This window comes from Podarcis cretensis, assembly GCF_951804945.1.
Source record: "Podarcis cretensis genome assembly, chromosome: 16".
NCBI classification, from domain to species: Eukaryota; Metazoa; Chordata; class Lepidosauria; order Squamata; family Lacertidae; genus Podarcis; species Podarcis cretensis.
This window is the reverse complement of record NC_137186.1, coordinates 3,844,277-3,871,896: the sequence shown is the minus strand read 5'-3', so window position 1 is coordinate 3,871,896 and position 27,620 is coordinate 3,844,277. Positions and strand designations below refer to the sequence as shown.

Below are 27,620 nucleotides of genomic sequence, written 5' to 3'. Positions count from 1 at the left end.
TCGTCTTGTGAGGCACCACTGTATTTGCTCATAACTGATTTTGTTGATATTCACAACATTTCTTGTAGACTGAAATTTTGAATAATAGTAATAATAATAATAATAATAATAATAATAATAAAAACATTTCTTGTAGAGTGCTTAGAGGCGTATACAATTTTGTTAAATAAAAATAGATCTCAGGTGTAAAGAGGTGTGCCTCTGGTGTACGGTGAAAGCTGTACAATGAAGATTTTGAGGCCTCTCCACAGGAAGGGAGCCGCCACCATTTAGGGGCTGCTGCAAAGAATGCCCTCTCTTGGGCTGCTATTCCCTATACGTCTGAGGGTGGCAAAACTCCCAAAAGGGTCTCCTCTGTCGATCTTAACACCTGAGAGTGTCTGTAGGGAAGGAGGGGGAGGTGGTCTCTCAGATATCTGGACGCTTAGTTATTTAGAACTTTAAACACAACTGCATTTGCAAATGGGTAAAATTGATGGTAACTGCAGCCAGACAGGTTATAGCGAGTAACTGGGAAAATGCAGAAGAGCTAGGGGTGAACCAATGGAGGAAAAAACTGAATAATATTATAATTTTAGAATACCTAACTGTGAAGATACACAGAATGAAAGGGTTTAAGGTCAGTGAAGAAAGAGGAGGATTGGTTTGAAAAGATACTGAATTATTTGAGTAGGTTTGAACAATTTGGGGCAATTAAAATGTTAAAAGTTAAATAAACCTTGCGGAAGGAGGAGTGTTAAGGTATATAGAAGTGTACATATGGTTAATTTGAATATATTATTATTGAATATTATTGAATATTGTATACCAAATGTATCAGCCGCCTGGGGGGTTTCACTGTTTGTGTTTTGGTGATTGGTAAAAAAATTTAAAAAAGTTTTTTTAAAAAGATATTTAAACACAACTATCACTCTGAGGTTCCCCCACCCGCACCCCTCTCATACACCGACGTGGCAACTTGAAACATTTATTTACAATTTAAGTTTCTGAAAATATACAATAAAATAAAATTAACAAGCTTTGACAAGATATCTTGCTGGACCAGATCAACTGCCCCACAGTGTGTGTGGCTAAGTATACAACAGCAAACAAAAGATTTAGCAATCTGAACCGCTAGAGAATGAACGGGGAAGTCTTTGGAAAAACCACCACACCCCAACTTTTGTTCTGCAAGAATGAACTCTCCAGTTTTAAAGCGAGCAGCTGTCACAGATGACCTCTGCAACAGCCTGAATGAGGCGCATTGCGATGTTTGCACTTTTAAAAGTGTTTTTAGGGTGGGGTTTTGCTATGGGGTTGTGTCAGGGTGTCTTTTGGTTTTCTTTTACGAGATACGACTTAGAATTATCCTTGGAAAGCAAACAGGACTTCTCACACAATTGTGGAGCAATAATGTAACCCTGAAGATATCGGCGCATGCCAAGCCTTGTTGCGTGACCAGCCTTCGCACACTGAAAGATACTTAGTATTTTTTGCACCATAACACTCACTTTTTTCCTCCTAGAAAGTAAGGGGAAATGTCTGTGCGTGTTATGGAGGGAATGCCTAGGGGTGGCGGGGGGGGGATCTGCTGCAGTCGTGAGCAGAGGATCCATGGTTCCCCTTCCTTCCCTCCTCCGTGGCTTGCTTTGAAACAGCAAAGTGGGAGAAGAGCCCTGAGTGGGGAGGAGAGAGGGACAGAGAGCCTGCTTCTTTAAAGGAGCAAAGCGGGAGAGGAGAGGAGCCGCTTACACTTGTGTAAGCGGCTCCTGTCCGGTTGGTTCCTTTAAAGCAAGCAGGCTCACTGTCCCTCTTTCCTCCCCACTCAGCTCACTAAAAGGTAAAGGTACCCCTGCCCGTACGGGCCAGTCTTGACAGACTCTGGGGTTGTGCGCCCATCTCACTTAAGAGGCCAGGGGCCAGCGCTGTCTGGAGACACTTCCGGGTCACGTGGCCAGCGTGACATCGCTGCTCTGGCGAGCCAGAGCCGCACACGGAAACGCCGTTTGCCTTCCCGCTGGTAAGCGGTCCCTATTTATCTACTTGCACCCGGAGGTGCTTTCGAACTGCTAGGTTGGCAGGCGCTGGGACCGAGCAGCGGGAGCGCACCCCGCCGCAGGGATTCGAACCGCTGACCTTTCGATCGGCAAGTCCTAGGCGCTGAGGCTTTAACCCACAGCGCCACCTGCGTCCCATACTCAGCTCACTACATAGCACTACATAGCAGCAAATTTTTTCAGCCCTCTAAGCCGGGGATGAGCGGGGAGGAGGGAGAAAAGCAGAGCCTGCTTGCTTTAAAGGAGCAAAGCGGGAGAGGAGAGGAGCCTTCTCCCCTTATACCCCTCTTCTGCATTATTAGCAGCATCCTTCTCCACCCACCCCACGCGTGCTCCTTGTCCCTTGAGTGCTTTTCCTTCCCTCCCCACTTAAAACGTGGTTACAAAGCATGGATCCACATGGATCCTCAGGATTTTTGCACTGGGTCACCCCAAATTCACCATCAGATCACATAGCATGTCCATGGCTACATCTTGCAACAAATAAATCACGCACCCACTGTTGCCTGGGGCCGCAGTGGCACAAAAACGTGGTTACAAAGCATGGATCCACAAGGATCCTCAGGATTTTTGCATTGGGCTACTCCAAACTCACTGTCAGATCACATGTCTGTGGCCACAGCATGAACCACAAAAATCATACATCCACTGTTTCGTTTAGATTTTCCCCCCCCTTGTTTTCCTCCTCTAAAAACTACGTGCGTGTTATGGTCGGGTGCGTGTTATAGAGCGAAAAATACGGTACTTGGCAATAGGTTGGAGATTTGGGGTCCACATCCACCGTTGCCAGGTAGTCTGGTTTCTTTATTCCTGTGTTCCTGTAGATGCAGGGCAGGTATACAATCTCTTCCCGGGGGCCTGTCCAAAAGCAAAAAACCTTGTATGAGCCACCGGGAGTGGGGGAACAGGGAAGCAAACACACTGGTGAAATAAATCAATTACGGTCTTATGTATATAATAAAAGTTCATAAATGTACCAAGCAAACACGTACATAGATATATAGGCCACATGTCTGAAGCTGCACAGGAGAGCATCCATGGAGCCATTTTGACTCCCAGGCTGACCAGGTGTTTTCGCTGCAAGGTCAAATGGAGGAGCCTCCCCATTGCCTTTTCCTTCACAAATCTTGTCTTAAGGGTATGTCTGTGTTTGAATAGGGTGAGCCTGTGACCTGGCTCAGGAACTAAGTATTTATCATTACAAAAGACTGGCCAGGCTCCCCAGGTAATCCAATCAAGTGACCATTAACAGGTAACCTGCCAGACAGGAGGTAAACAACGCACTCAGATTTCTGCTGTAGACCGCCCTTTCTGTGGTGTATGTATGATGTTTCTGGGGGTGGTCTTTGACTCCAAGGCGGGCAATTTAAAATGTCTATATAAGGGCGGGCACACCTTGGCTCTGGGTCCTCCTCCTTTCCTGCGTGTGAGGGGAGCACCCTGTTGCAACAGTTCAATAAAGATCAGGCTTACTAGCTGCTTTGCTTCTCAGTATTCTCTGGTTGGCCTCTGTTTTTTCCTCCGACCGATGGAGAACCTGCAAAGGACTCTATAAGGGCTCTTGTGTCCCTAATAAGGGAATAAGGGCAGATTTTTTGTTTATTACACTGGTATTAAGAGGAGCCAGATGAGGAAAGGAGAAAAGCTCACCCTTTCACCGCTGCGTTTGGATGTGACGAACAATGCAAACAGTGTCTTTCTTGGAACATCTCTGCTTTGCTCATGAATGAAACAGTGGGCAAGACTTCAGTTAGACTTTGGCAAGGTCAAAGGAGTGGGGGAACGACGTGAGATAATATCGCCTGAGGGGGCAAATCCCACGTGCGAGCCACAAGCCGCCATCCCTGATTTGCCATGAAATGAGGCCAATTTTTTAAAAGCTTCATTTATGAATTTATGCATGAATTTGCACATGGGGGAGAAATAGTTCTAAAGGGAAGAAGGAAAGAAACATTGCTTTTTGGTGATGTAGGTACAGTGGTACCTCGGGTTAAGAACTTAATTCGTTCCGGAGGTCCGTTCTTAACCTGAAACTGTTCTTAACCTGAGGCACCACTTTAGACAATGGGGCCTCCCGCTGCCGCCAGAGCACGATTTCTGTTCTCATCCCGAAGCAAAGTTCTTAACCCGAGGTACTATTTCTGGGTTAGTGGAGGCTGTAACCTGAAGCGTCTGTAACCCGAGGTGCCACTGTATTCATCACAACAGGGTAGTTTGGGAAGAGGCAGGCAAGAAGGTAATGTCTCATCTTGCGCCATTCCTCCCCTTCTTGTACCTCATTAAAAAGAGGTACCCTTTTTTCACACACAGGACGGAGATCTTCGTCTAGTATCATCTGAAAAGAGGCATTCTCCCTCATGGGGACGGAATGCCCTTTCTAATGCTATTTGAGGCAAGGTACCCTATCTCTCCTCCGGCCTCCTCTAAGAGGTCTTCCATCTTCACTCACACACTGGGGGGAACGAGGCATCCCTCCTCTCTCACAGGTGGGAACACCATCTTATGATTCAATTCTAATCCTTCTAACCTCCTTTGGGGTAGGTTTGCGGGTGTGGCAGAAGGAGATAGGATCTGCCCATGTGATGCCTACCTGGTGGAAACTCTAGCTCACATGGCCCTTAAATGTAAAATGTATGATGATCTCCGCCAACAATTTCTAGACCATCTATGTATTCCAACATGGAAACCAGAGACAGAGATTGTATGCTTCTTATTACAAGGGAGAGACCAGGAGCTCACCAAGACAGTAGCCAAGTTCCTCTATTTGATTTTTTTGTCGCCGAAGTACGCTACAGGATCCTGCCCTTACTGGAAACCCTCAGAGATGAGGCGGATTGCTCGCCTCTACTGCCCTTTGGCAAATGACTGTGCTGTTGAAGTGGTGACGAGATCGAACTGGCCTATCTATTTTAAATGTATTCTGAATGTTCTTATGTGATGCCAATAAAGGTTACTTGACTTGACCATCTTATGAAGAGGTGTTCCTCCCACAACCCGTAACATAAGACAATGCTATCTGAAGGTCTTGTAAGCACCTGGTTTTAAAATAATAATAATAATAGTCATATTTCAAACACTTGCTGTTGAATTAAGGCGGGGGGGGACTTTTTAGCCAATCAAAATGTTTTTCAATCTATCTAACCAGTCAAACATGATTAAATTTGGCAGTCCTTTTATTTCCCAAATAACAGTTAGGGAAAAACCAGAGGCTTTTCTACTAGGTATTTTAGGTGCAGAAACGACTATTCATGTATACGACGACAGCAGCGCGAATTCTACTGGCCCAGAAATGGAAAGAAGAAAAAGTTCTGACCAGAGACAAATGGCTGACGGAGATGGACTACCCCGAAATGGCAAAATTGACTGGGAAAATCAAAAACCAGGAAGAGAAGAATTTTAAGAAGGAATGGGGAAAATTCACAATGTATTTAAGAGAACACTGTAAACAACTAAACACTTTGGCAGGATTTGAGTAATGCTTGTAATATATGAAGAATTATGGTAAAAATGGTTTATTTGTTTTTTTAAAAAATAGAGAAAATAAGGAAGGCAGTTGGAAAAAAAGATTGAAAATGGTAACAATAGAAAGGCGGAGGAGGGTGATAAGATTCAGAGAATCCTAAATGGTGATGTTGATGTATAATGTTTGAATTCAAATTGGTACTGTAAAACCCAATAAAAATATATTGGTGGGGGAGTGGCAGTCCTACATAACGTAAAAACCTACATGAAAACGTCTGTATTTCTTTTAACATATCACCTACTGGTGGGTATGAAGGCCTGAAGACTGAAGAGGAGAGCAGTCCAGGGTCATTTCAGATACATTTGTAGCCGTGGCAATGATACCCTCATAAACCACAGCCCAGTGCCCAGATGTGGATGAAAAATGAAAGAGGGAGTTTCTTTAGCTTGAAAGTGTTAGGACACAGTTGCCCCTCCCTGATGGAGGCGGCGACTGCAGTTCAGGAAACCTTGCAAGGGGGTGTGCAAATTTCATTAAATTTCTTTAATGTGCAAAAATGAAAACTGAAACATTAGTAAGCAACCAGTCCCAAGAGAGGGCAGGGCCGTAGTTCAAAACCCGGATTCAAAACCTGGCACATCCAGGTAGCGCTGGGAATGTCCCATGCCTGGCACTCTGAAGAGCCACAGCCAGTCAGTGTGGACAACACTGAGTTTGGATTTGGATTTGATATCCCACTTTATCACTACCCTAAGGAGTCTCAAAGCGGCTAACATTCTCCTTTCCCTTCCTCCCCCACAACAAACACTCTGTGAGGTGAGTAGGGCTGAGAGACTTCAGATAAGTATGACTGGCCCAAGGTCACCCAGCAGCTGCATGTGGAGGAGCGGAGACGCGAACCCGGTTCCCCAGATTACGAGTCCACCGCTCTTAACCACTACACCACACTGGCACTGAGTTAGATGGAACAGGGAAGCTTCCTTTGTCCTTCCTAAGCTGTGCATGACTTCAGAGGCAATCTGATCAGCATGACCACTTCAGTGGTACAGTGCTTGTTTTACAATGCATGGGTCCCAGGAATCTGGAGTCTCAGAAGGTCTGCAGGTAGGTCTCCTGGCTGACCATTGGTATTTAACTCCCAATAAACTATTTAGAGCAGGGGTCAGCAAACGTTTTCAGCAGAGAGCCGGTTCCCTGTCCCTCAGACCTTGTGGGAGGCCGGACTATATTTTGAAGGGGGAAAATGAACAAATTCCTATGCCCCACAAATAACCCAGAGATGTATGTTAAATAAAAGGACATATTCTACTCATGTAAAAACACGCTGATTCCCGGACGGTCCGTGGGCCAGATTTAGAAGGGGACTGGGCCAGATCCGGCCCCCGAGCCTTAGGCTGTCTACCCATGATTTAGAGGGATGCAAGTGGCGCTGTGGTCTAAACCACAGAGCTTGCCGATCAGAAGGTCGGCGGTTCGAATCCCCGTGACAGGGTGAGCTCCCATTGTTCAGTCCCAGCTCCTGCCCACCTAGCAGTTTGAAAGCACGTCAAAGTGCAAGTAGATAAACAGGTACCGCTTTGGCGGGAAGGTAAATGGTGTTTCCATGCACTGCTCTGGTTCGCCAGAAGCGGCTTAGTCATGCTGGCCACATGACCCGGAAGCTGTACGCCAGCTCCTTTGGCCTATAGAGCGAGATGAGCACGCAACCCCAGAGTTGTCCATTACTAGACTTAACGATCAGGGGTACCTTTACCTTTTTAAACTATTTAGAATGTATAAAGGTGTTTCAAATGTTTAATGAAAATGCCCAGAATGCAAAGGGACATTTTATCATGCTTGGTGGACATGTAAAATGGAGGAGGAAAAGGATACAAATACATGGATGCAGTATATTTTAAAGCTTAGTATTCAATTGAAGCCAAAACTCTTTATTTGTGGCTTAATGGAGACACAACTGCAAAAGGACGATGGAAGTTCACTCCAATGTAAGATTACAGAGGCGAGATTGTTATATGTACAAAGATGGAAAGATACAGCCCTACCCACTATAGATGAATGGTTGATAAAACTATTGGACTTGGCTGAGATGGCAAAGGTAATGTGTTTAATTAGAGAAAAAATCATTATTGACATTTACTCACGACTGGAAACTTCTTATGGACTTTTTGCATGAAAGAGAAAATGAACTTGTAATATCTGGATTCGAAGATGGAAATAGTACTGGTTTATAGACGACAGAATGAGCGAATAAGATGTTTAGGTGAAGGACAGAGAACTAGAAATCTTTTTATATATATTTTTCTTTTCTCTTTTCCCATGCTTTTCCTTCCTTCCTTCCTTCCTTCCTTCCTTCCTTCCTTCCTTCCTTCTTCTTCTTCTTCTTCTTCTTCTTCTTCTTCTTCTTCTTCTTCTTCATATTCTTCCTGCCTCTGTTCTTTTTCAGATATTTCAGTGTATTATATTTTTGTGATAGGTATGCATTTTTGTACAAGTATCAATAAAAATACTATATATACCGTATATAAGAAAGAGAAAGATCACCGGCTAAATCGCTGGAGAGCCACTGGCAATCAGCGTATAAACATTACTGAACTCAGTGGACCAATGGGTAGATTGGATTTCACCATGCTCTTGTTTCTCATTTAGAAACCGTTACTAAGCTGCACACAAGTTATAAACAAGGGAATCCCAGCCCACAGACTTACAACCTAGAACAGGAACTACACAAAAGGAAAAAGCAGTGGGGAAGTAGAGAAAGCACTACCTTCAAATCCCAGTACGATGACACAGACAAGGCACTGGTTTTCCCCCCAGTACAGGGTTGTTGGCAAACACAAACAGTAGCCAGCAATTGGGACTGGCAAAAAAATAAATTGTGGGTCCCCTTGTGCTGTTCGGGTACGCAAGCTTGCTCTGAACTCCTTGGAAAGTTGGCAAGATACAGGCATGCTTGTAATAAAAATAAAAAGTGGCCACAAAGACCCTGGCCCCTTACCTTTCATAGCGTCCAAAGGTGTTTTGTATCCAGGGCCGCAATCTCCGCATTTTGCTGCAAATTGAAATGGTTGAAAGATCAGCAGGTGACAGTTTTGCTGCTCCCAAAAGATGCCTTTCCTGGATAGATTCCCAGACTTTTTGATTTAATAATAATAATAATAATAATAATAATAATAATAATAATAGTAATTTATTTATACCCTGCCTATCTGGCTGAGTCTCCCCAGCCACTCTGGGCGGCTCCCAATCGAGTGTTAATAACATAATGATTGAATGTCTTTAGTTTGCTATCTTGGGACAGGGGACTGCAGAGAGTAAAGAATGACTCCCCATGCAGAATTCAACTTCCTGCACACCTTAACTTTCTTTCTTTTAAAATTAGAATTAATAATAATAATAATTTATTACTTATGCCCCGCCCATCTGGCCGGGCCTCTGTGGTTTAACCCACAGCTCCACCCGTGTCCCTTGGTCTTCATCTACAGGGTGGCAATTTCAAAAGTCCATATAAGGCTTTGCGCGTCATTGTTTGGGGTTCCTCCTCCCTCCTTCACGTGGGGAGTGAGGACCCTGTTGCAACAGATGAATAAAGATCAGGCTTACTAGCTGCTTTGCTTTGCTTCTCGATATTCCCTGGTTGGCCTCTGTTCTTTTCTCCTACCAATAGGGAACCTACGTAAGGACTCTATATGGGCTCTTGGGTACCCCATAAGGGAAAAGGGCAATTTTTGTTTACAACACATGTTTCTAGCCCTCAGGACTATAGCAATTAGGATCCTCCAAAGTTTGTATCAAATAGGTCCATTCCCCCCTATGCGCATGCACAAGCCTGGGAGCAGAAACTTCCTTCAGTGCTAAGGCTGGATAGTTGCAATTACAGATAGGTAGCCGTGTTGGTCTGCCATAGTCAAAACAAAATAAAAAAATTCCTTCCAGTAGCACCTTAAAGACCAACTAAGTTAGTTCTTGGTATGAGCTTTCTGAAGAAGTGTGCATGCACACGAAAGCTCATACCAATAACTAACTTAGTTGGTCTTTAAGGTGCCACTGGAAGGAATTTTTTTATTTTGTTTTGCTGGATAGTTGGTTAGAGAATGGTGCTGATAATGCAAAGGTTGCAACTCTGTGATTCTAAGCCAAAGCACTAGATGAGGTTGCTCAGTAAGCATGAGGGAGCCCTTGCCTCACCCAACCCCATCCCTGAGGATCTTCCACCCGAGGCAGCTGCCTCACACTGTCTAATGGAAGGGCTGGCCATTGGGAATATCCCATTGCGGGAAAGAGGACAATGGGCTACTATGTGAACCTTGGGCCTGTTGCAGGAATTTATGTATAGGTTGGGGGGGTTGCCCCTCCAGCAGATATCAGGCACACACAGCCCACTACCAAAACCAGCACAATCACTTTTTGTGACTTTTGTGATTTGTCCCCACAAAACACTTCATCACAGTTTCTTCCTATAAATCAAAGGGCCTTTGCTGCACGATACCAAATGTAAGAATTCACTGATAAATGTCTCTATGTACCGGCTCACTGGGAAAACTTCAGAAATTCATATAGACACATGAGCTCAGCTGCTCAGCAGCCCCTCTGCCTGAGTGATAATCCCTGGCATCCTGAGACCTGAGTGCCAGACAGGTAGCCATTCCAGAAACAACAAACCCAGATGAAGACAAAAGGGTGTGATTAACTTGGCTGGGAAACAGGGAAATGTAAATATCTCTTTTGTTACACTTGATGGGTGTTTAATGGAGGGCAAGGGGAACCATGGGGCAGGGTCCAGGATGCTCAGATTCCTGCCACCAGACCTCCCCTTTCATGACGTAACCATGATGTATGAGTGATGCAGTTTGGGGGGGGTGTAACATGGGGATTAAAAAGGTAAAGGGACCCCTGACCATGAGGTCCAGTCGTGACCGACTCTGGGGTTGCGCGCTCATCTCACTCTATGGGCCAAGGGAGCCGGCGTTTGTCCACAGACAGCTTCCGGGTCATGTGGCCATGACTAAGCCGCTTCTGGTGAACCAGAGCAGCGCACGGAAACACCGTTTACCATCCTGCCGGAGCAGTTCCTATTTATCTACTAGCACTTTGACCTGCTTTCAAACTGGAGCTAATAAAAGTTTGGGTTCTCTTTTGTTCGGGGCTTCCATCTTGTTCCACCTTGTGGCAGGTGGGAGTCCTGTCACGACAGTCTTCAATAAAGACCAAGCCTACTGGCTGCTGTTTTGCTCTGGTATTCCTGGCTGGGGTCCTTGTTTTTTGTCCAAGGGAGCCCTCAGATTTCTCCGTTAACAGGCCTCACCTAGCGAGGTTCTTCTTGCTATCTCTCTGCATGGCTACTCTGGAGAAAGCTGCCAATGTAGGGCTGTGGGTTCACAGCTGGGGTAGATCCACACAGCAGTTCCACTTTTAAGGTTGGTTGAGATCCAAGAAATGGGTGTAAACAACATGAAGCTCTGGAATGGACAAACTTGGCACTGGAGTGAAAATGGAATTTTTGGCACCCAACAGCTACTTGTGCTAAAACACACCCCACACTCTAAATTGTATTTTTTATGAGTGTCCTGTTAAGCCTCTTAGGCAGCTGCTGTCACGCAAGAGATCGGGCGCCGACCCAAAGAGCCTGACCTGGGGTCATTGTAAAACATCCGAGGCCAGCCTTCCCCAACGTGGTGCCCTCCAAACTCCATCAGCCCCAGCCAGCATGGCCAATGGTCAGGGCGGGGGCTGTAGTTGAAGCAAAACAGTACCTGGAGCTATTCAAAGATAACATTTTCCAAAAATGTCCTGCCCCTGCTGCAGGACTCCTGCAAGCTGCAATCTGTCTTGGGAAAAGTTGCAAGGTGCACCCATGTTTTAGTTCAGCGGCCAAACCTGTTGCTGTGTGACTTGACAGTGAACTCTAGAAGGCACTCAAATGTGTGTGTGTGTGTGTGTGTGTGTGAAGTGGATCCAGAGAAAAGCTTTTATCTTTCTCACCATAGCACTAGAATCTGGAGGTATTTAAGCAGAGGTGGCGCTGTGGGTTAAACCACAGAGCCTAGGACTTGCCAATCAGAAGATCGGCGGTTCGAATCCCACGACGGGGTGAGCTCCTGTTGCTCGGTCCCTGCTCCTGCCCACCTAACAGTTCGAAAGCACATCAAAGTGCAAGTAGATAAATAGGTACCGCTCCAGCGGGAAGGTAAATGGTGTTTCTGTGCGCTGCTCTGTTCGCCAGAAGCGGCTTAGTCATGCTGGCCAGATGACCCGGAAGCTGTACACCGGCTCCCTCGGCCAGTAAAGCGAGATGAGCGCTGCAACCCCAGAGTCGGCCACGACTGGACCTAATGGTCAGGGGTCCCTTTACCTTTACTTTAGTGAGGCCAGCATTGTGAGAATCTGCATTTACGATACGATATCTTTATTGTCATTGTCCCATACAGAACAATGAAATTTAAAAATCTACATAAGACATTCAAAAACCCCTAAAAACTCTGAAACCCCATTTTAAAATACAATATACTATAGAGACTCCTTATACTGCGTTTAAAATCAGAATTGCATTTGGGTAGAAACTGTTTCTCAGGCGGCTAGTCCTAGTCTTTATAACCCTGTACCTTCTTCCAGAAGGCAGAAGCTGGAAAAGGTCATTTCAGATCGTGCCTTAAATAGAGGTTTACACCAGGAGATTGCCAAGGTACCTACCTGACTCCAGAAGTCTACAAAATTAACTTGCAGCAGATTCTGGACAGACAAAGGATGGATTTTTTTTTTCACCCAACACCAAATTAATAATAATAATAATAATAATAATAATAATAAATTTTATTTATATCCCGCCCTCCCCAGCCGAAGCCAGGCTCAGGGCAGCTAACAACAATAAAACAGTACAAAAGTACAGCACAAACAACACTCTAAAATCATTCATTATAAAATTAATTAAATTCAAGCCACTGGCCACCATTGGGCCAGAGCTCCGCGAAGATTGCCAAGGGAGGGAGTCAGGCTGTGCCCTGGCCAAAGGAACAGCTCCGTCTTGCAGGCCCTGCGGAAAGATGTCAAGCCCCGCAGGGCCCTAGTCTCTTGTGACAGAGTGTTCCACCAGATCGGAATGCATGGAATTTGTTGCAAAAAAAAATATGGTGGGTAGCCACAAGTCTTGGTTAATGGCCATTGGTCACAGTTAAACATGAGACTAAGAAGTGGATAAATGTGGCCTCTGCATAAGCTGCCCATCGCTTTGGCCTTGGGTCTGCCAACACTTTGCTCCAAATTTCACAACGTTCTTTCCCTCTTGGTTTTTTTCAGGATCCATTTCAAAACTCCCTAGTGCAGTCAATGCTTTTTTATGATACATAAAAACCCTTATAATGTGTTTGCTTCCTCTCAGCGTATCGAGTTTTATGAGCTGGGGCATATCTATTGCAAAAAAACAGGCAGGCTTTTATTTTATTTTTTGGCTTATCTTTAAGTCTTTAAGGCTACAAGCCTACACACATTTACCTGGAAGTAAGCCCTATTGAACTCAGTGGGGCTGAACTCAAAGTAGGCATGAGTAGAACTGTCCTGTAAAAGACACTTTTTGAGTTGAATTTTCTGCAGCAAGCCAGTGGAGCCGGAATTTGGGCTCAACTGGAATTTGGGCTGAACAAGTCCCAAAGCAGTATATTTGATTTAATAAGTAACAGATTAAGCAAAAGAAGGCAAAGAGGCGACGACTGGTGTCAGATGGCCTTACCATGGCAATATACTAAAGCGATATATCCAAATTGCAGGAACTCACTTTTCAGTTTGGAGATATTTTAATTGCCCATAAAATGACACAGCCCTCCAGTCGAACAGACTAAAGTGGAGTGGTTACTTTCCGTGCCTTGGAAACTATGATTCTATCAGTGCAGCTTAAAATGGAATTTGCCTTTTTTGCTGCAGTGTTACATGGCTGGCTCAGCTTGGGATTGATTAGTCCCAAGATCATTTTCACATGTTCTGCTTCCAAGCCTGGTATCTCCCATTGTATACTTGTTTGTTTGGTTTTTGCCTAAATGCATCTATGGTAAAGGGACCCCTGACCATTAGGTCCTGTCGTGACCGACTCTGGGGTTGCGGCGCTCATCTCGCTTTACTGGCTGAGAGAGCCGACGTACAGCTTCCGGATCATGTGGCCAGCATGACTAAGCCGCTTCTGGAGAACCAGCGCAGTGCACGGAAACGCCATTTACCTTCCCGCCAGAGTGGTACCTATTTATCTACTTGCACTTTGACGTGCTTTTGAACTGCTAGGTTGGCAGGAGCAGGGACCGAGCAACAGGAGCTCACCCCGTCGCGGGGATTCGAACCTCTGACCTTCTGATCGGCAAGTCCTAGGCTCTGTGGTTTAACCCACGGTGCCACCCGCATCCCTTTTTAAATGCATCTACCACTGCTGAATTTCCATTCTATCAAAGTACAGTAATACCAGAATTTTATCCCAGCATTCACTACTCCTCCCAGCTTTGTGTCATCCACAGATTTGATAAAGATTCCCTTCACCCTTTCATCTAAGTCACTAACATTTTTTTTAAAACAAGTACTGGGCCCAGGACAGCTGCGTGGCACTCCCAGTGAAAACCTTCCTCCAGTTTGATGAAGAAGCACCGAAGAGCAAAGCCATCAAGCCCACATTTAACTAGTCTGCTAAACAAAATATTATGGGGGTCTTTGTCAAATGCGTTGCTGAAGCAAAGATAAATTATGTCCACAGCATTCCCACAATACACGAATCAGGTTATTGGTGCATTTCCTACAATAACCTAATTTTTGAGAAGAGAGAGACAAGATTAATCAGCCAGGATTTATTCCTAAGAAATCCATGCTTGCTCCTACTAATCAAGCATGAACAAACTGATCACTTTATAACCTATTTTGCCATCTTTCCCAGTATCAAAAGTTAGACTGGGGTTGGACAAGGTTAACTTTAAGGTCCCCTCCACCGCTGCGGGGGGACGCGGGTGGCGCTGTGGGCAAAACCTCAGCGCCTAGGGCTTGCCGATCGCATGGTCGGCGGTTCGAATCCCCACAGCGGGGTGAGCTCCCGTCTTTCGGTCCCAGCTCCTGCCCACCTAGCAGTTCAAAAGCACCCCCGGGTGCAAGTAGATAAATAGGGACCGCTTTATAGCGGGAAGGTAAACGGCGTTTCCGTGTGCTGCGCTGGTGCTGGCTCGCCAGAGCAGCTTCGTCACGCTGGCCACGTGACCCGGAAGTGTCTCCGGACAGCGCTGGCCCCCGGCTTCTTAAGTGAGATGGGTGCACAACCCTAGAGTCGGACACGACTGGCCCCTACGGGCAGGGGTACCTTTACCTTTACCTTTACCTTTACCCACCGCTGTGAGTCTCCAAATTGTTTATAGGCTTACTGTCTCACTTTTATTCACTATTCAGATTGTTTGATTCTCTTTTGATATTGCTGTATACAATTTTGTATCATGTTGTTAGGTGTTTTAGGCTGGCTTTTGGAAAAGCAGGGCACAAATAGATCATGGTGCATGACCAGTCTGTACTTTCCAGATCTTCCAGGTTTTGTATTTGGACTTTCAAAAGGACTGTCTCTCCATTCCAGGGGCACCTTGCGCAAGTCATCTGCTGGCCCTAAAATCTCACTACTTATGCATATTTGCCCATAGCTCTCTCTATGCAAGACAGAAGCAAAAAAGGAGAACACTCTGTTGAAAAACATTGAAACTTTATCTCCACGTAAACATGCAGAGGACTGGACAGGGGTTTCAAAGTGGAATTACTGCTCACAGGCTATGAAAAATATTAAAGCTCAATCCTAAACATACTTACTTGGAAGTAAGCCTCAGTAAAACAAAAACAAAAAAAACGTATTTTTGAGGAAACATGTTTTATTTAACCTACATGTCTGTAGGTGTGTGTGTGTGTGTGTGTGTGTACACACACACATATTTATGTCAAATTTAAAATGTCATAGGTTCTGGTGCATCGATCTAGACCACAGTTTCCCACATTTGGGTTTCCCACTGTTTTTGTACTACAACTCCCACCATCCCTAGCTAGAAGGACCAGTGGTCAGGGATGATGGGAACTGTAGTCCGAAAACATCTGGAGACCCAGATTTGGGGGAACCTGCTAAATGATATGCTTGGGTCTCTTTCAAGCCTCTGATTCTGTATCTGTGAGGTTAGAATCCATAAGAGTAAACCTGCTGAATCCACAGCAGTGACCAGAGGAGAATGACCACTGGGAGGAGCGCAGAGAGAATAAAAAGCCATGGTGCACCTGTAGCAGCAAAACTGGGTGCCTTTATCTGCCCCGGCTGCAATAAAACATGTCTCTCCTGTATTGTTCTCTACAGCTGCAGCAAGCTGTAACTCTCCAACGGTTTGACTTAGCCCCAATGGTGACTCTTCCACTGTCTCCGGAGACAGACGGATGCCAGCAAAACCTGCTGAACCAGTCAAATCAGTTCTTTTAAGGTAATCGCTAGCCTTTCAGCTAACGTCCTGTCATCAGCATATTAAATAATGAGGTTGTGTATTTATAATAAAATATTGTACTCCCGCTGCTCGATCCCAGCGCCTGCCAACCTAGCAGTTCGAAAGCACCTCCGGGTGCAAGTAGATAAATAGGGACCGCTTACCAGCGGGAAGGTAAACGGTGTTTCCGTGTGCGGCTCTGGCTCTGGCTCTGGCCAGAGCAGCGATGTCACGCTGGCCACGTGACCTGGAAGTGTCTCCGGACAGCGCTGGCCCCCGGCCTCTTAAGTGAGATGGGCGCACAACCCCTGAGTCTGTCAAGACTGGCCCGTACGGGCAGGGGTACCTTTACCTTTTATTGTACTTGGAGAGCGTATTTTCCTGGAAGCCCCATGGATTTCTATGGAATGTACTCTCCAGACTGCCCCTGCGGGGATAAAAGTTGCGCAGTCCGCTTAAGACGGGCACGTTTGCCTAAAAGCAAACCTCTCCTGGAGTTCCACGAGGCTTTACTCCCGAGGAAACATGCATGAACTTGCAACCCAAACCAGAGACCACATGGAAAGGTCCTGCGATAGAAACCATACCAGCACCCACAAGTTTGGCTGGTTAAGCTGCAAAAGAAAGGCAACAAACACACACACACACACACACTTTCAACCCCCCAAGATGTAAACTTGGAGGCTTGTGGGTTGTGTGTACAGGATTGCAGAGCAAAAAACCGTAAAAGCGGAGCATGTTCTCTGATTTTGATGTAGCTAGAAGCTACATAAGAATCAGGAGGAGGGCAAGCTCCGCTTTCCTACAGATCACAAAGCTGGGTGAAAAGCAGAAAGAGGTGGTTATTCTCTTACCCATAACTGGAGTCCTCTGCTTCTCCCTTTTTCCAGATTCTGAGGAATTCAGCAGCAAAAAAGGAGGCGCACAGACTCTGAGGTCTGCTCTGAAGGGCTATATATACCAGCTGAATGGGCGGAGAAGGGGAGTGTTGAGTGAAAGAAGCTGTTAGAGGAGGCAACTGGAAAGAGGAGAGGCTGAAATGGGAGGAGGGATTCAGGGTCAAAATCCAGTAGTTTCCCTCACTTTCAGTAAGCCACAAAGGACAGATTTGTTCCCTGGCTTGGGTGGTGTTTATTTCCCACACACAGAGACGCAGTTCAGGATGAGATCCAACTCTACTTTCAGAAGGCAGAAAAAAACATCTTGGGTTCCTGGGCTGGAGAGGAAAGGAAGCAAGCAAGTGGAGTTTAGCAAAAACTCTTGGCTCGAGGTGGTGTTGCAAAATGCAGCCCGCCAGCCAGCGCATGCCTGAGCTGACAGTGCAGTTTTGAAAATAACAGGCAAACGGGGCAGTTTTTTTAATTAAAAAAAAAAAAAATTTGCTTGCATGTCAGGTGCAAAGCAACCGCTGGCAGGCTCCGGAGGGGTTGCGAAAGCAGCCAAGTTGTGAGTTGTGCCAAGAAGCTTCAGGTTACAGACTCTGCTAACCCAGAAATATTACCTCAGGTTAAGAACTTTGCTTCAGGATGAGAACAGAAATTGCATGGCGGCAGCGGGAGGCCCCATTAGCTAAAGTGGTGCTTCAGGTTAAGAACAGTTTCAGGTTAAGAACGGACCTCCAGAACGAATTAAGTTCTTAGCCCAAGGTAAAGGACCCCTGACCATTAGGTCGAGTTGTGACCGACTCTGGGATTGCGGCGCTCATCTCGCTTTATTGGCTGAGGGAGCCGGCGTACAGCTTCTGGGTCATGTGGCCAGCAGGACTAAGCCGCTTCTGGCGAACCAGAGCAGCGCACGGAAATGCCGTTTGCCTTCCCGCTGGAGCGGTACCTATTTATCTACTTGCACTTTGAAGTGCTTTGGAACTGCTAGGTTGGCAGGAACAGGGACTGAGCAATGGGAGCTCACCCCGTCGCGGGGATTCAAACCGCCGACCTTCTGATCGGCAAGTCCTAGGCTCTGTGGTTTAACCCACAACGCCACCCGCGTCCCTAACCCGAGGTACCACTGACCACTGTATAAATCTATGGTGTGCACTTGGAATACTGTGTACAGTTCTGGCTGCCTCACCTGAGGAAGAACATTGCAGAGTTGGAAAAAGGTTCTGAAAAAGGCAACCCAAAACCATCAAGGGAGCAGAGCAACTCCCCAGTGATGGAAAGTGACAACTTGGGGGGGGGGGAATTCTTAGTTTACAGAAAAGGCAAGGAGGGGGCAGCATGATGGCTGTATATAAGAATTCTGAATGGTGTGGGAAAAGTAAACGGGTGTTTTTTCTTCTCTCTCAAAACTCTAGACATCAAATGATTCTGAATGTCAAGACAATTCAGAACAGACAGAAGGAAGGACTCATGGTTAAACTATGGAATATGCTCCCTGTCAGAGGACTGCCATCGGAACAGAGGAGGAAGGCAGGGGGGCCGTTGGGATACAGAGAGCCTCCGAAACTCCTGAGGAGCAGTTCCTCTTCCAGTGATGGGAAAAGCCAAACCTCCAGTGGAGAAGAGAGGGAAGGGGCCAGCCAAGCGAGGAGAGGGCTTGAGGATGATGCCGAGAACCCCAGCACCTCACCTGGCCAGGCTAGAAGGAAAGGGCTTGAGGATGATGCTGAGAGCCCAGGCGCCTCACCTGGCCGGGATGGTAGGAAAGGGCTCAGGGATGCTGCTGAGAGCCCCAGCACCTCACCTGGCCAAGCTGGCCGGGAGGGACGCACGCCACTTCCGTCGCCCAGCTTACGCAGACGGGTGAAATGCAAGGAGGGGAGGAGGAATCATAGAATCCTAGAGTTGGAAGAGACCACAAGGGCCATCGAGTCCAACCCCCTGCCAAGCAGGAAACACCATCAGAGCACTCCTGACATATGGCTGTCAAGCCTCTGCTTAAAGACCTCCAAAGAAGGAGACTCCACCACACTCCTTGGCAGCAAATTCCACTGTCAAACAGCTCTTACTGTCAGGAAGTTCTTCCTAATGTTTAGGTGGAATCTTCTTTCTTGTAGTTTGGAACCATTGCTCCGTGTCCGCTTCTCTGGAGCAGCAGAAAACAACCTTTCTCCCTCCTCTATGTGACATCCTTTTATATATTTGAACATGGCTATCATATCACCCCTTAACCTCCTCTTCTCCAGGCTAAACATGCCCAGCTCCCTTAGCCATTCTTCATAAGGCATCGTTTCCAGGCCTTTGACCATTCTGGTTGCCCTCCTCTGGACACCTTCCAGTTTGTCAGTGTCCTTCTTGAACTGTGGTGCCCAGAACTGGACACAGTACTCCAGGTGAGGTCTGACCAGAGCAGAATACAGTGGCACTATTACTTCCCTTGATCTAGATGCTATACTCCTATTGATGCAGCCCAGAATTGCATTGGCTTTTTTAGCTGCCGCGTCACACTGTTGGCTCATGTCAAGTTTGTGGTCAACCAAGACTCCTAGATCCTTTTCACATGTACTGCTCTCAAGCCAGGTGTCACCCATCTTGTATTTGTGCCTCTCATTTTTTTTGCCCAAGTGCAATACTTTACATTTCTCCCTGTTAAAATTCATCTTGTTTGTTTTGGCCCAGTTCTCTAATCTGTCAAGGTTGTTTTGAAGTGTGATCCTGTCCTCTGGGGTGTTAGCCACCCCTCCCAGTTTGGTGTCATCTGCAAATTTGATCAGGATGCCCTTGAGTCCATCATCCAAGTCATTGATAATGATGTTGAATAAGACCGGGCCCAAGACAGAACCCTGTGGCACCCCACTAGTCACTCTTCTCCAGGATGAAGAGGAACCATTGATGAGCACCCTTTGGGTTCGGTCAGTCAGCCAGTTACAAATCCACTGAGTGGTAGCATAGTCAAGTGCGCATTTTACCAGCTTCTTTACAAGAATATCATGGGGCACCTTGTCAAATGCCGTGCTGAAATCAAGGTAGGCTACATCCACTGCATTCCCTTCATCTACCAGGCTTGTAATTCTGTCAAAAAACGAGATCAGGTTAGTCTGACATGACTTATTTTTCAGAAATCCATGCTGACTATTGGTGATCACAGTATTCCTTTCTAGGTGCTCACAGACTGTTTGCTTAATGATCTGCTCCAGAATCTTCCCTGGTATTGATGTCAGACTGACTGGGCAGTAATTATTTGGGTCCTCTCTTTTCCCCTTTTTGAAAATAGGGACAACATTTGCCCTCCTCCAGTCTGCCGGGACTTCGCCTGTTCTCCAGGAATTCTCAAAGATGACTGCCAGTGGTTCTGAGATCACATCTGCCAGTTCTTTTAATACTCTTGGATGCAGTTCATCTGGCCCTGGAGACTTGAATACATCTAAAGAAGGCATTGAGGAATTCAGCCCTTCCTGTGTCCCCTGTTTGCATTTCACCATCTTCTCCTCTGAGTGACCCCACTGTTTCTTTGTTCTTCCTTTTGCTACGGACATACCCATAAAAGCCTTTTTTGTTGCTTTTAACCTCTCTAGCAAGCCTGAGTTCATTCTGTGCTTTAGCTTTTCTGACTTTGTGTCAGGAGGCTTGGGGTGCCGAAGTTCTTATGTTGGGGGAGAAGCCAGAAGGGGCCACTCCCGGATTCTGCAAGTGACTAAGACGGACATGAACTTGGTAGATCTGCACTGTAAATAGTTTGCACAATGAAACCTGTAAAAGCCAGGTCGGAGTCCTGCCTGGTTACTCACGAGCAACCACCCCCAGCATCTGACACTCCCACCAGAGATACTGATGGGCACCAACTTAGAATAATAGAATGGTAGAGATGGAAGGAACCAGAAGGGTCATCTAGTTCAATGCCCTGCAACACAGGAGTCTTTTGCCCAATGTGGGGCTCCAACCCATAACCCTGAGATTAAGTGTCTCATGCTCTACCAAGTGAGCTATGGCTTTAAAAGAGGGCTAGGCCAATTCATGGAGGGTAAAGCTATCAGTGGCTATTAAGCCCAATGGCTAGGCTCTCCTTCCCCTGTCAGAGGCAGTAGATCTCTGAATGCCAGTTGCTGGAACCCACAGGAGGAGAGAGAGTTGTGTTGTTGTGCACAGGTCCTGATTTTGGGTTTCCCCTTGGCATCTAGCTGGACCCTGTGAGAACAGGATGCTGGACTACATCTTTGGTAATTAGCTGAAATTTGGAGAAAGTCATGTGTTTTAAATATGCACTGACCGTGCCTCAGATGTGTAGTGTGAATCTTCCCTAACAGTGCCTAACTGTGCACTGATTTGTGGGTATTGTACACTACTATTGTTATAAGAATTTAAGGTCTCAAATATATAGAAATTAAATGTACAAGGCAAACACATACGTAAATACATAAACCACATGTCTGAAACAGTACAGGAAATAAAAAAAAATCCTTTCCAGTAGCACCTTAGAGACCAACTAAGTTTGTTTTTTTTTAAAAAAAATAATAATAATATTTATTCCAATTTTAAAGGTTACAAAAAGAAAACACTAAATTCACACTAAATACAAACAGACAAAAAAATAGAAAAAAAGAAAGAAAAACAGCACAGAAAAATACAAACAAAAAACAAACCAAACCTTCCCGTAACTTATTTTTCAGCTGCTTATTTCCTTGACCTCCTCACACCTCCCTTTTTTGTATTCTAGTTCAATTAGATGTTTCAGCAAATCCTTTCCAGCTTTGTTTTTATCCTAATAATTTATCTTGATATACTGTTATTCACGTCTTTCACCAATTAAAAAATCAATTTTAACCTAATCCTTATATCATATCTGCTAAGACCACATTACTTCATTCCAACAACCTTCTAAGATTCCTTAATTTTACAATGTTTCTGTAAATAGACTTTAAATTTTTTCCAATCTTCTTCCACCGACTCTTCACTCAACTAAGTTTGTTATTGGTATGAGCTTTTGTGTGTATGCACGCTTCTTCAGATACACTGAAACAGAAGTCATCAGACCCTTATATATATTGTGGGGGGGGGGGTACAGTGGCACCTCGGGTTAAGTATTTAATTCGTTCCGGAGGTCCATTCTTAGCCTGAAATTGTTCTTAACCTGAAGAACCACTTTAGCTAATGGGGCCTCCCGCTGCTGCCGCGCCGCCAGAGCACAATTTCTGTTCTCATCCTGAAGCAAAGTTCTTAACCCGAGGTACTATTTCTGGATTAGCGGAGCCTGTAACTTGAAGCGTATGTAACCCGAGGTGCCACTGTATTACTCAGAAGGGTGTTGGGAATGGGTGATTGGCTGATAGGTGTGGTAAACCTGTTGACGACTGTTAATGACTGCAGTTGGCCTTACAGGAAAAAACAAGGGGTGAGATGTATAATGAGATAAGAATCCAATGTCTCTATTCAGACCAGGTCTCTCCATGGTTTTAAGTTTGGTAAGGTAAAAGGTAAAGGTAAAGGTACCCCTGCCCGTACGGGCCAGTCTTGACAGACTCTAGGGTTGTGCGCCCATCTCACTCTAGAGGCCAGGAGCCAGCGCTGTCCGCAGACACTTCCGGGTCACGTGGCCAGCATGACGAAGCTGCTCTGGCGAACCGGCACCAGCGCAGCACACGGAAACACCGTTTACCTTCCCGCTATAAAGCGGTACCTATTTATCTACTTGCACTTAGGGGTGCTTTTGAACTGCTAGGTGGGCAGGAGCTGGGACCGAACGACGGGAGCTCACCCCGCCGCGGGGATTCGAACTGCCGACCATGCAATCGGCAAGTCCTAGGCGCTGAGGTTTTACCCACAGCGCCACCCGCGTCCCTTTGTTTGGTAATAAGTTGCAATTCAGCAACTTCTCTTTCCAGTCTTCTCTTTCTGAAATTCTTTTGTAATAAGACAGCTACTTTGGGATCTTGTACAGAATGTCCTGGGAGACTGAAGTGTTTTCCTACTGGTTTCTGTGTCTTGTGATTCCTGATATCAGAACTCTCCCAAACTGACCAAATGTTTCTCTGCAAGGAGGGAAGAACTGAAAAAAACCTCCCCATTGTCTCTGTGCTCACAAATCCTGCCTAAAGGGCACATTTAAGGTGTGAATAGGGTGAGCCTGTGACCTGAATTCAGGAATTAAGTAGTTATATCAACAAAATAACGCGGGGACGCGGGTGGCACTGTGGGTAAAAGCCTCAGCGCCTAGGACTTGCCGATCGAAAGGTTGGCGGTTCGAATCCCCGCGGCGGGGTGCGCTCCCGTCGCTCGGTCCCAGCGCCTGCCAACCTAGCAGTTCGAAAGCACCCCCGGGTGCAAGTAGATAAATAGGAACCGCTTACCAGCGGGAAGGTAAACCGTGTTCCGTGTGCTGCGCTGGCTTGCCAGATGCAGCTTGTCACGCTGGCCACGTGACCTGGAAGTGTCTGCGGACAGCGCTGGCTCCCGGCCTATAGAGTGAGATGAGCGCACAACCCTAGAGTCTGTCAAGACTGGCCCGTACGGGCAGGGGTACCTTTACGTTTACCTTTATCAACAAAAGGGGACACGGGTGGCGCTGTGGGTTAAACCACAGAGCCTAGGGCTTGCCAATCAGAAGGTCAGCGGTTCGAATCCCCTTGATGGGGTGAGCTCCCATTGCTCGGTCCCTGCTCCTGCCAACCTAGCAGTTCAAAAGCACGTCAAAGTGCAAGTAGATAAGTAGGTACCACTCCGGCGGGAAGGTAAACGGTGTTTCCGTGCGCTGCTCTGGTTCGCCAGAAGCAGCTTAGTCATGCTGGCCACATGACCCGGAAGCTGTACGCCGGCTCCCTCGGCCAATAAAGCGAGATGAGCACCACAACCCCAGAGTCGGCCACGACTGGACCTAATGGTCAGAGGTCCCTTTACCTTTATCAACAAAAGAGTAGCCAAAATCCAGATAATGCAAGCAGATAACCTGCCAGACAGGAGATAAACAACACACTCAGGATTCTGTTTTAGACAGCCCCCTGTGACGTATGTATGATGTTTCTGGGGATGGTCTTGGACTCCAGGGTGGGCAATTCCAAAAGTCTATATAAGGGCGGAAACACCTGTGTTCTGGGTCCTCCTCCTTTCCTGCGTGTGAGGGGAGCAGCACCCTGTTGCAACAGTTCAATAAAGATCAGGCTTACGAGCTGCTTTGCTTCTCAGTATTCTCTGGTTGGCCTCTGTTATTTTCTCCGACCGATGGAGAACTTGCAAAGGATTCTATAAGGGCTCTTGTGTTCCCCATAAAGAAATAAGGGCAGATTTTGTTTATGACACTAGTTGATACCGTAGAAGAAAATTCCTGGCTTAAATGTTCCCGACAAATAACATCAACATTATCAAAATTCTGTGAATGTGATTTATTTGCCTAGACTTCATGAACCTGAAAGATGTGTCATAATGCTTTAGTCATATGTGAGAATAAAAACATGATTTGTGTTTCATGTAATTAAGTTTAAAAACATTAACTATGACTGTATTATGCCTTAAAGTGGTAAGTGAACACACTACTTGTTATGCCCGCAGTGATCCCCAGCATCAAACAGAAATCATATGACTCACCATACTCTTCTCTCTAAAAAAAAGAAAGTTCTGTCACTTTGTAAGTATTCCCAGACATTGCTCTTTCGTTCTGCCACTTTCCCCTCTAGATGCTGTTGGAGTCGACTCCAGCTCCTTTAAGCCCCAACCAGTGTGGCCAGTGATCCTTGGTGATGGGAATCCAAAAACACCTGGAGGGTCACAAATTACCGTATTGGCCTGAATATAAGCCTCACTTTCCCCCCAAATTCCAACCGTGAAAAGTTAAAGTGTGGCTTATATTCATGACATTACAGTATGCAGCCAGGAGCGTGGGGCAAACAGCGCCAGGAGTGCGCAAAGCGGTGCCCGCCCCATGCGTAGTCCCCCATCCTCTCCCCCAAGGCCGGGAAGGGAGAGAGTGAGGAAGGGGAAAGGCCGCCGCCAACGCAGCGTAACTCCTCCTCCCACCCAGTATGCAGCCAGGAGCTGCAAGGAATAGAGTGGCTTATATTTGGGTATTTTTTCTTTTTTTCTCCCCCCCTCCAATTTTAAAGGTGCGGCTTATATTCAGGTGCGGCTTATATTCGGGCCAATATGGTAGCTACCCCTGCTCCAGAAGTTTGCACTCCTGTTACTATGAGTGTGGGTACACCATAACATTTTATTGTACAGTGGTGCCTCGCAAGACGAAATTAATCCGTTCTGCGATTCTCTTCGTATAGCGGTTTTTTCGTCTTGTGAAGCAAGCCCATTGACAGCTTAGCGGATTAGCGCTATTAGCGGTTTAGTGGCTTTTAGCGGATCAGCTGATAAGTATATCTGAAGGAGCATCTCCACCCCCATCGTTCAGCCCAGACACTGAGGTCCAGCTCCGAGGGCCTTCTGGCAGTTCCCTCCCTGTGAGAAGCCAAGTTACAGGGAACCAGGCAGAGGGCCTTCTCGGTAGTGGCACCCGCCCTGTGGAAAGCCCTCCCACCACATGTCAAAGAGAAAAACAACTACCACACTTTTAGAAGACATCTAAAGGCAGCCCTGTTTAGGGAAGCTTTTAATGTTTGATGCATTACTGTATTTTAATATTTTGTTGGAAGCTGCCCAGAGTGGCTGGGGAAGCCCAGCCAGATGGGCGGGGTATAAATAATAAATTATTATTAGTAGTATTACTTTCAGTAAAGTGTATTTTATAGCTGAGACCACACTCCCCACTGATTTCAGACAGAGACAAACACAACTAACTGTGCTCTCTCTAGACCAGTCTAGACCAGGAGGTGGCGAACCTGTGTCCTTCCAGATGTTGCTGAACTACAACTCACATCACCCTTGACTGTTGGCCATGCTTTTTGGGGCTGATGGGAGTTGGGAGTCCAATAATATATGGAGGACAATGTTAGCCAACCCAGGTCTATACTATGGTCTACTGTTTCATTTTAGATTTTAGTTATATGTTACTTTAACGTCCTGTGAGGCATTTCCTCCCCCAGGAGCTTCACTTGGGCCCCTTTCCTATGACTTCTAAATGTGTGTTTGTTTGTTTTTTAATCCACCAAGCTGTTAATTGATTTTATTGCTGGCACCCTATTCAATTTTATCTTATGCTGTTGTTGTTATGTGTTTAGCCAATCATTTTAAGAATTTTATTGTAAGCTGCATTATGAGGGCTTCTCCTAAAAGTCAGGGCATATAACAACAACAACAACAACAACAACAACAACAACAACAACAACATATTATTTATACTCCGCCCATCTGGCTGGGCTTCCCCAGCCACTCTGGACGGCTTCCAACAAAACACTAAAATTCAGTAATGCATCAAACATTAAAAGCTTCCCTAAACTGGGCTGCCTTCAGATGTCTTCTAAATAAAAGGTGAAAGATTTATACGATCTGAAGAGAAACCAGAGTATATATGTCAGATGTCTTCTAAATAAATATAAATAAATATTACTACATCATCACCCTCATTATTATCACAACCAATACCATGAAGAAGGTCTGCCAGGCCTGCGTGTTGAGCTCACTGCTTTATGGAAGTGAGTCATGGGCAAAGCACATTAACCCCGCCGTATGGGAATCCCTTGCAGGTGATCGCAGTGCCTGGAGACAGACAGACAGGTTGTGCAGCTGCAGCAGTGACCAGAGGAGGAATGAGCACTGGGAGGAGGGCAGAGAGAAGAAACGCCATGGGGCATCTGCAGCAGCACAAATGGGCCCCTTCATCTGCCCTGTCGGCAATAAAACATCTCTCTCCTGCATTGGTCTCTACGGCCACAGCAGGCGCTGCAACTCTCCAACAGTTTGACTTGCCTCCAAAGGTGCACTTTTGCATTGCCTCCCGAGACAGACTGATATCAGAAACAATATCACTTTCATAAATATTGTTATCTCACCAGAAGCATTCAGGAACAAAGGTTGTTGTTGTTGTTGTTAAACTAAATAAATCTGTTACCCACCATAGGATATATAAATTTGGGGAATCATTTCAATAGTCAAAGCCTTCAGCTATGGGTAGCTTATTTTAATTAATTAAAGAAATTTAAAATTAATTAGCTGGAAAGGTTTTTAAAATCTCTGCCCCCCAGAAGTCCTGTTACCGAAGGGCAGTTTTCAACTTAAGCCAATAGATAAATATAAATTAATTGTAAAATTCTGTGCGTTGTTAACAATGATTTTAATTGAAGCACATTACAGGATACTGTTTTCTCTGAGGCCTGTCAGGCAAAATGTTTTTAAAATAAATTTATTATGTGTAACAGGGAACATATTTTGCATAACTAGCACAATGCTATCATTTTGATGGATGTGATATGTGAGACGCCTTATGTGACACCATATATTAAAAATCAAGACTGCCCCTTCATTTAATAATAATAATAATAATAAATTTTATTTATATCCCGCCCTCCCCAGCCGAAGCCGGGCTCAGGGTGGCTAACAACAATAAAACAGTACAAAAGCACAGCATAAACAACACTCTAAAATCATTCATTATAAAATTAATTAATTCAAGCCACTGGCAGCCATTGGGCCAGAGCTCCGCGAAGATTGCCGAGGGAGGGAGTCAGGCTGTGCCCTGGCCAAAGGCCTGGTGGAACAGCTCTGTCTTGCAGGCCCTGCGGAAAGATGTCAAGTCCCGCAGGGCCCTGGTCTCTTGTGACAGAGTGTTCCACCAGATCGGAGCCACAGCCGAAAAAGCCCTGGCTCCAGTTGAGGCCAGCCTAACCTCTCTGTGGCCTGGGACCTTCAAGATGTT

The 27,620-nt window shown here is 45.9% G+C and overlaps 1 protein-coding gene across 1 annotated transcript in view; it reads right to left on the bottom strand.

Annotated features, from left to right (window-relative positions):
* The window catches only part of LOC307205603 (methanethiol oxidase-like), a 37,356-nt gene extending 20,195 nt beyond the window's left edge, over nucleotides 1-17,161 (bottom strand). Inside the window, exons 1-3 of the mRNA XM_079958213.1 lie at nucleotides 16,808-17,161; nucleotides 8,495-8,548; nucleotides 2,782-2,894 (exon numbers count right to left, since the gene is read on the bottom strand). Coding sequence (XP_079814339.1) covers nucleotides 2,782-2,894; nucleotides 8,495-8,548; nucleotides 16,808-16,811 — 171 coding nt within the window. The 5' untranslated portion in view covers nucleotides 16,812-17,161. The remainder of the gene's footprint in view (nucleotides 1-2,781; nucleotides 2,895-8,494; nucleotides 8,549-16,807) is intronic.
* Between the last annotated feature and the right edge of the window lie 10,459 nt (nucleotides 17,162-27,620).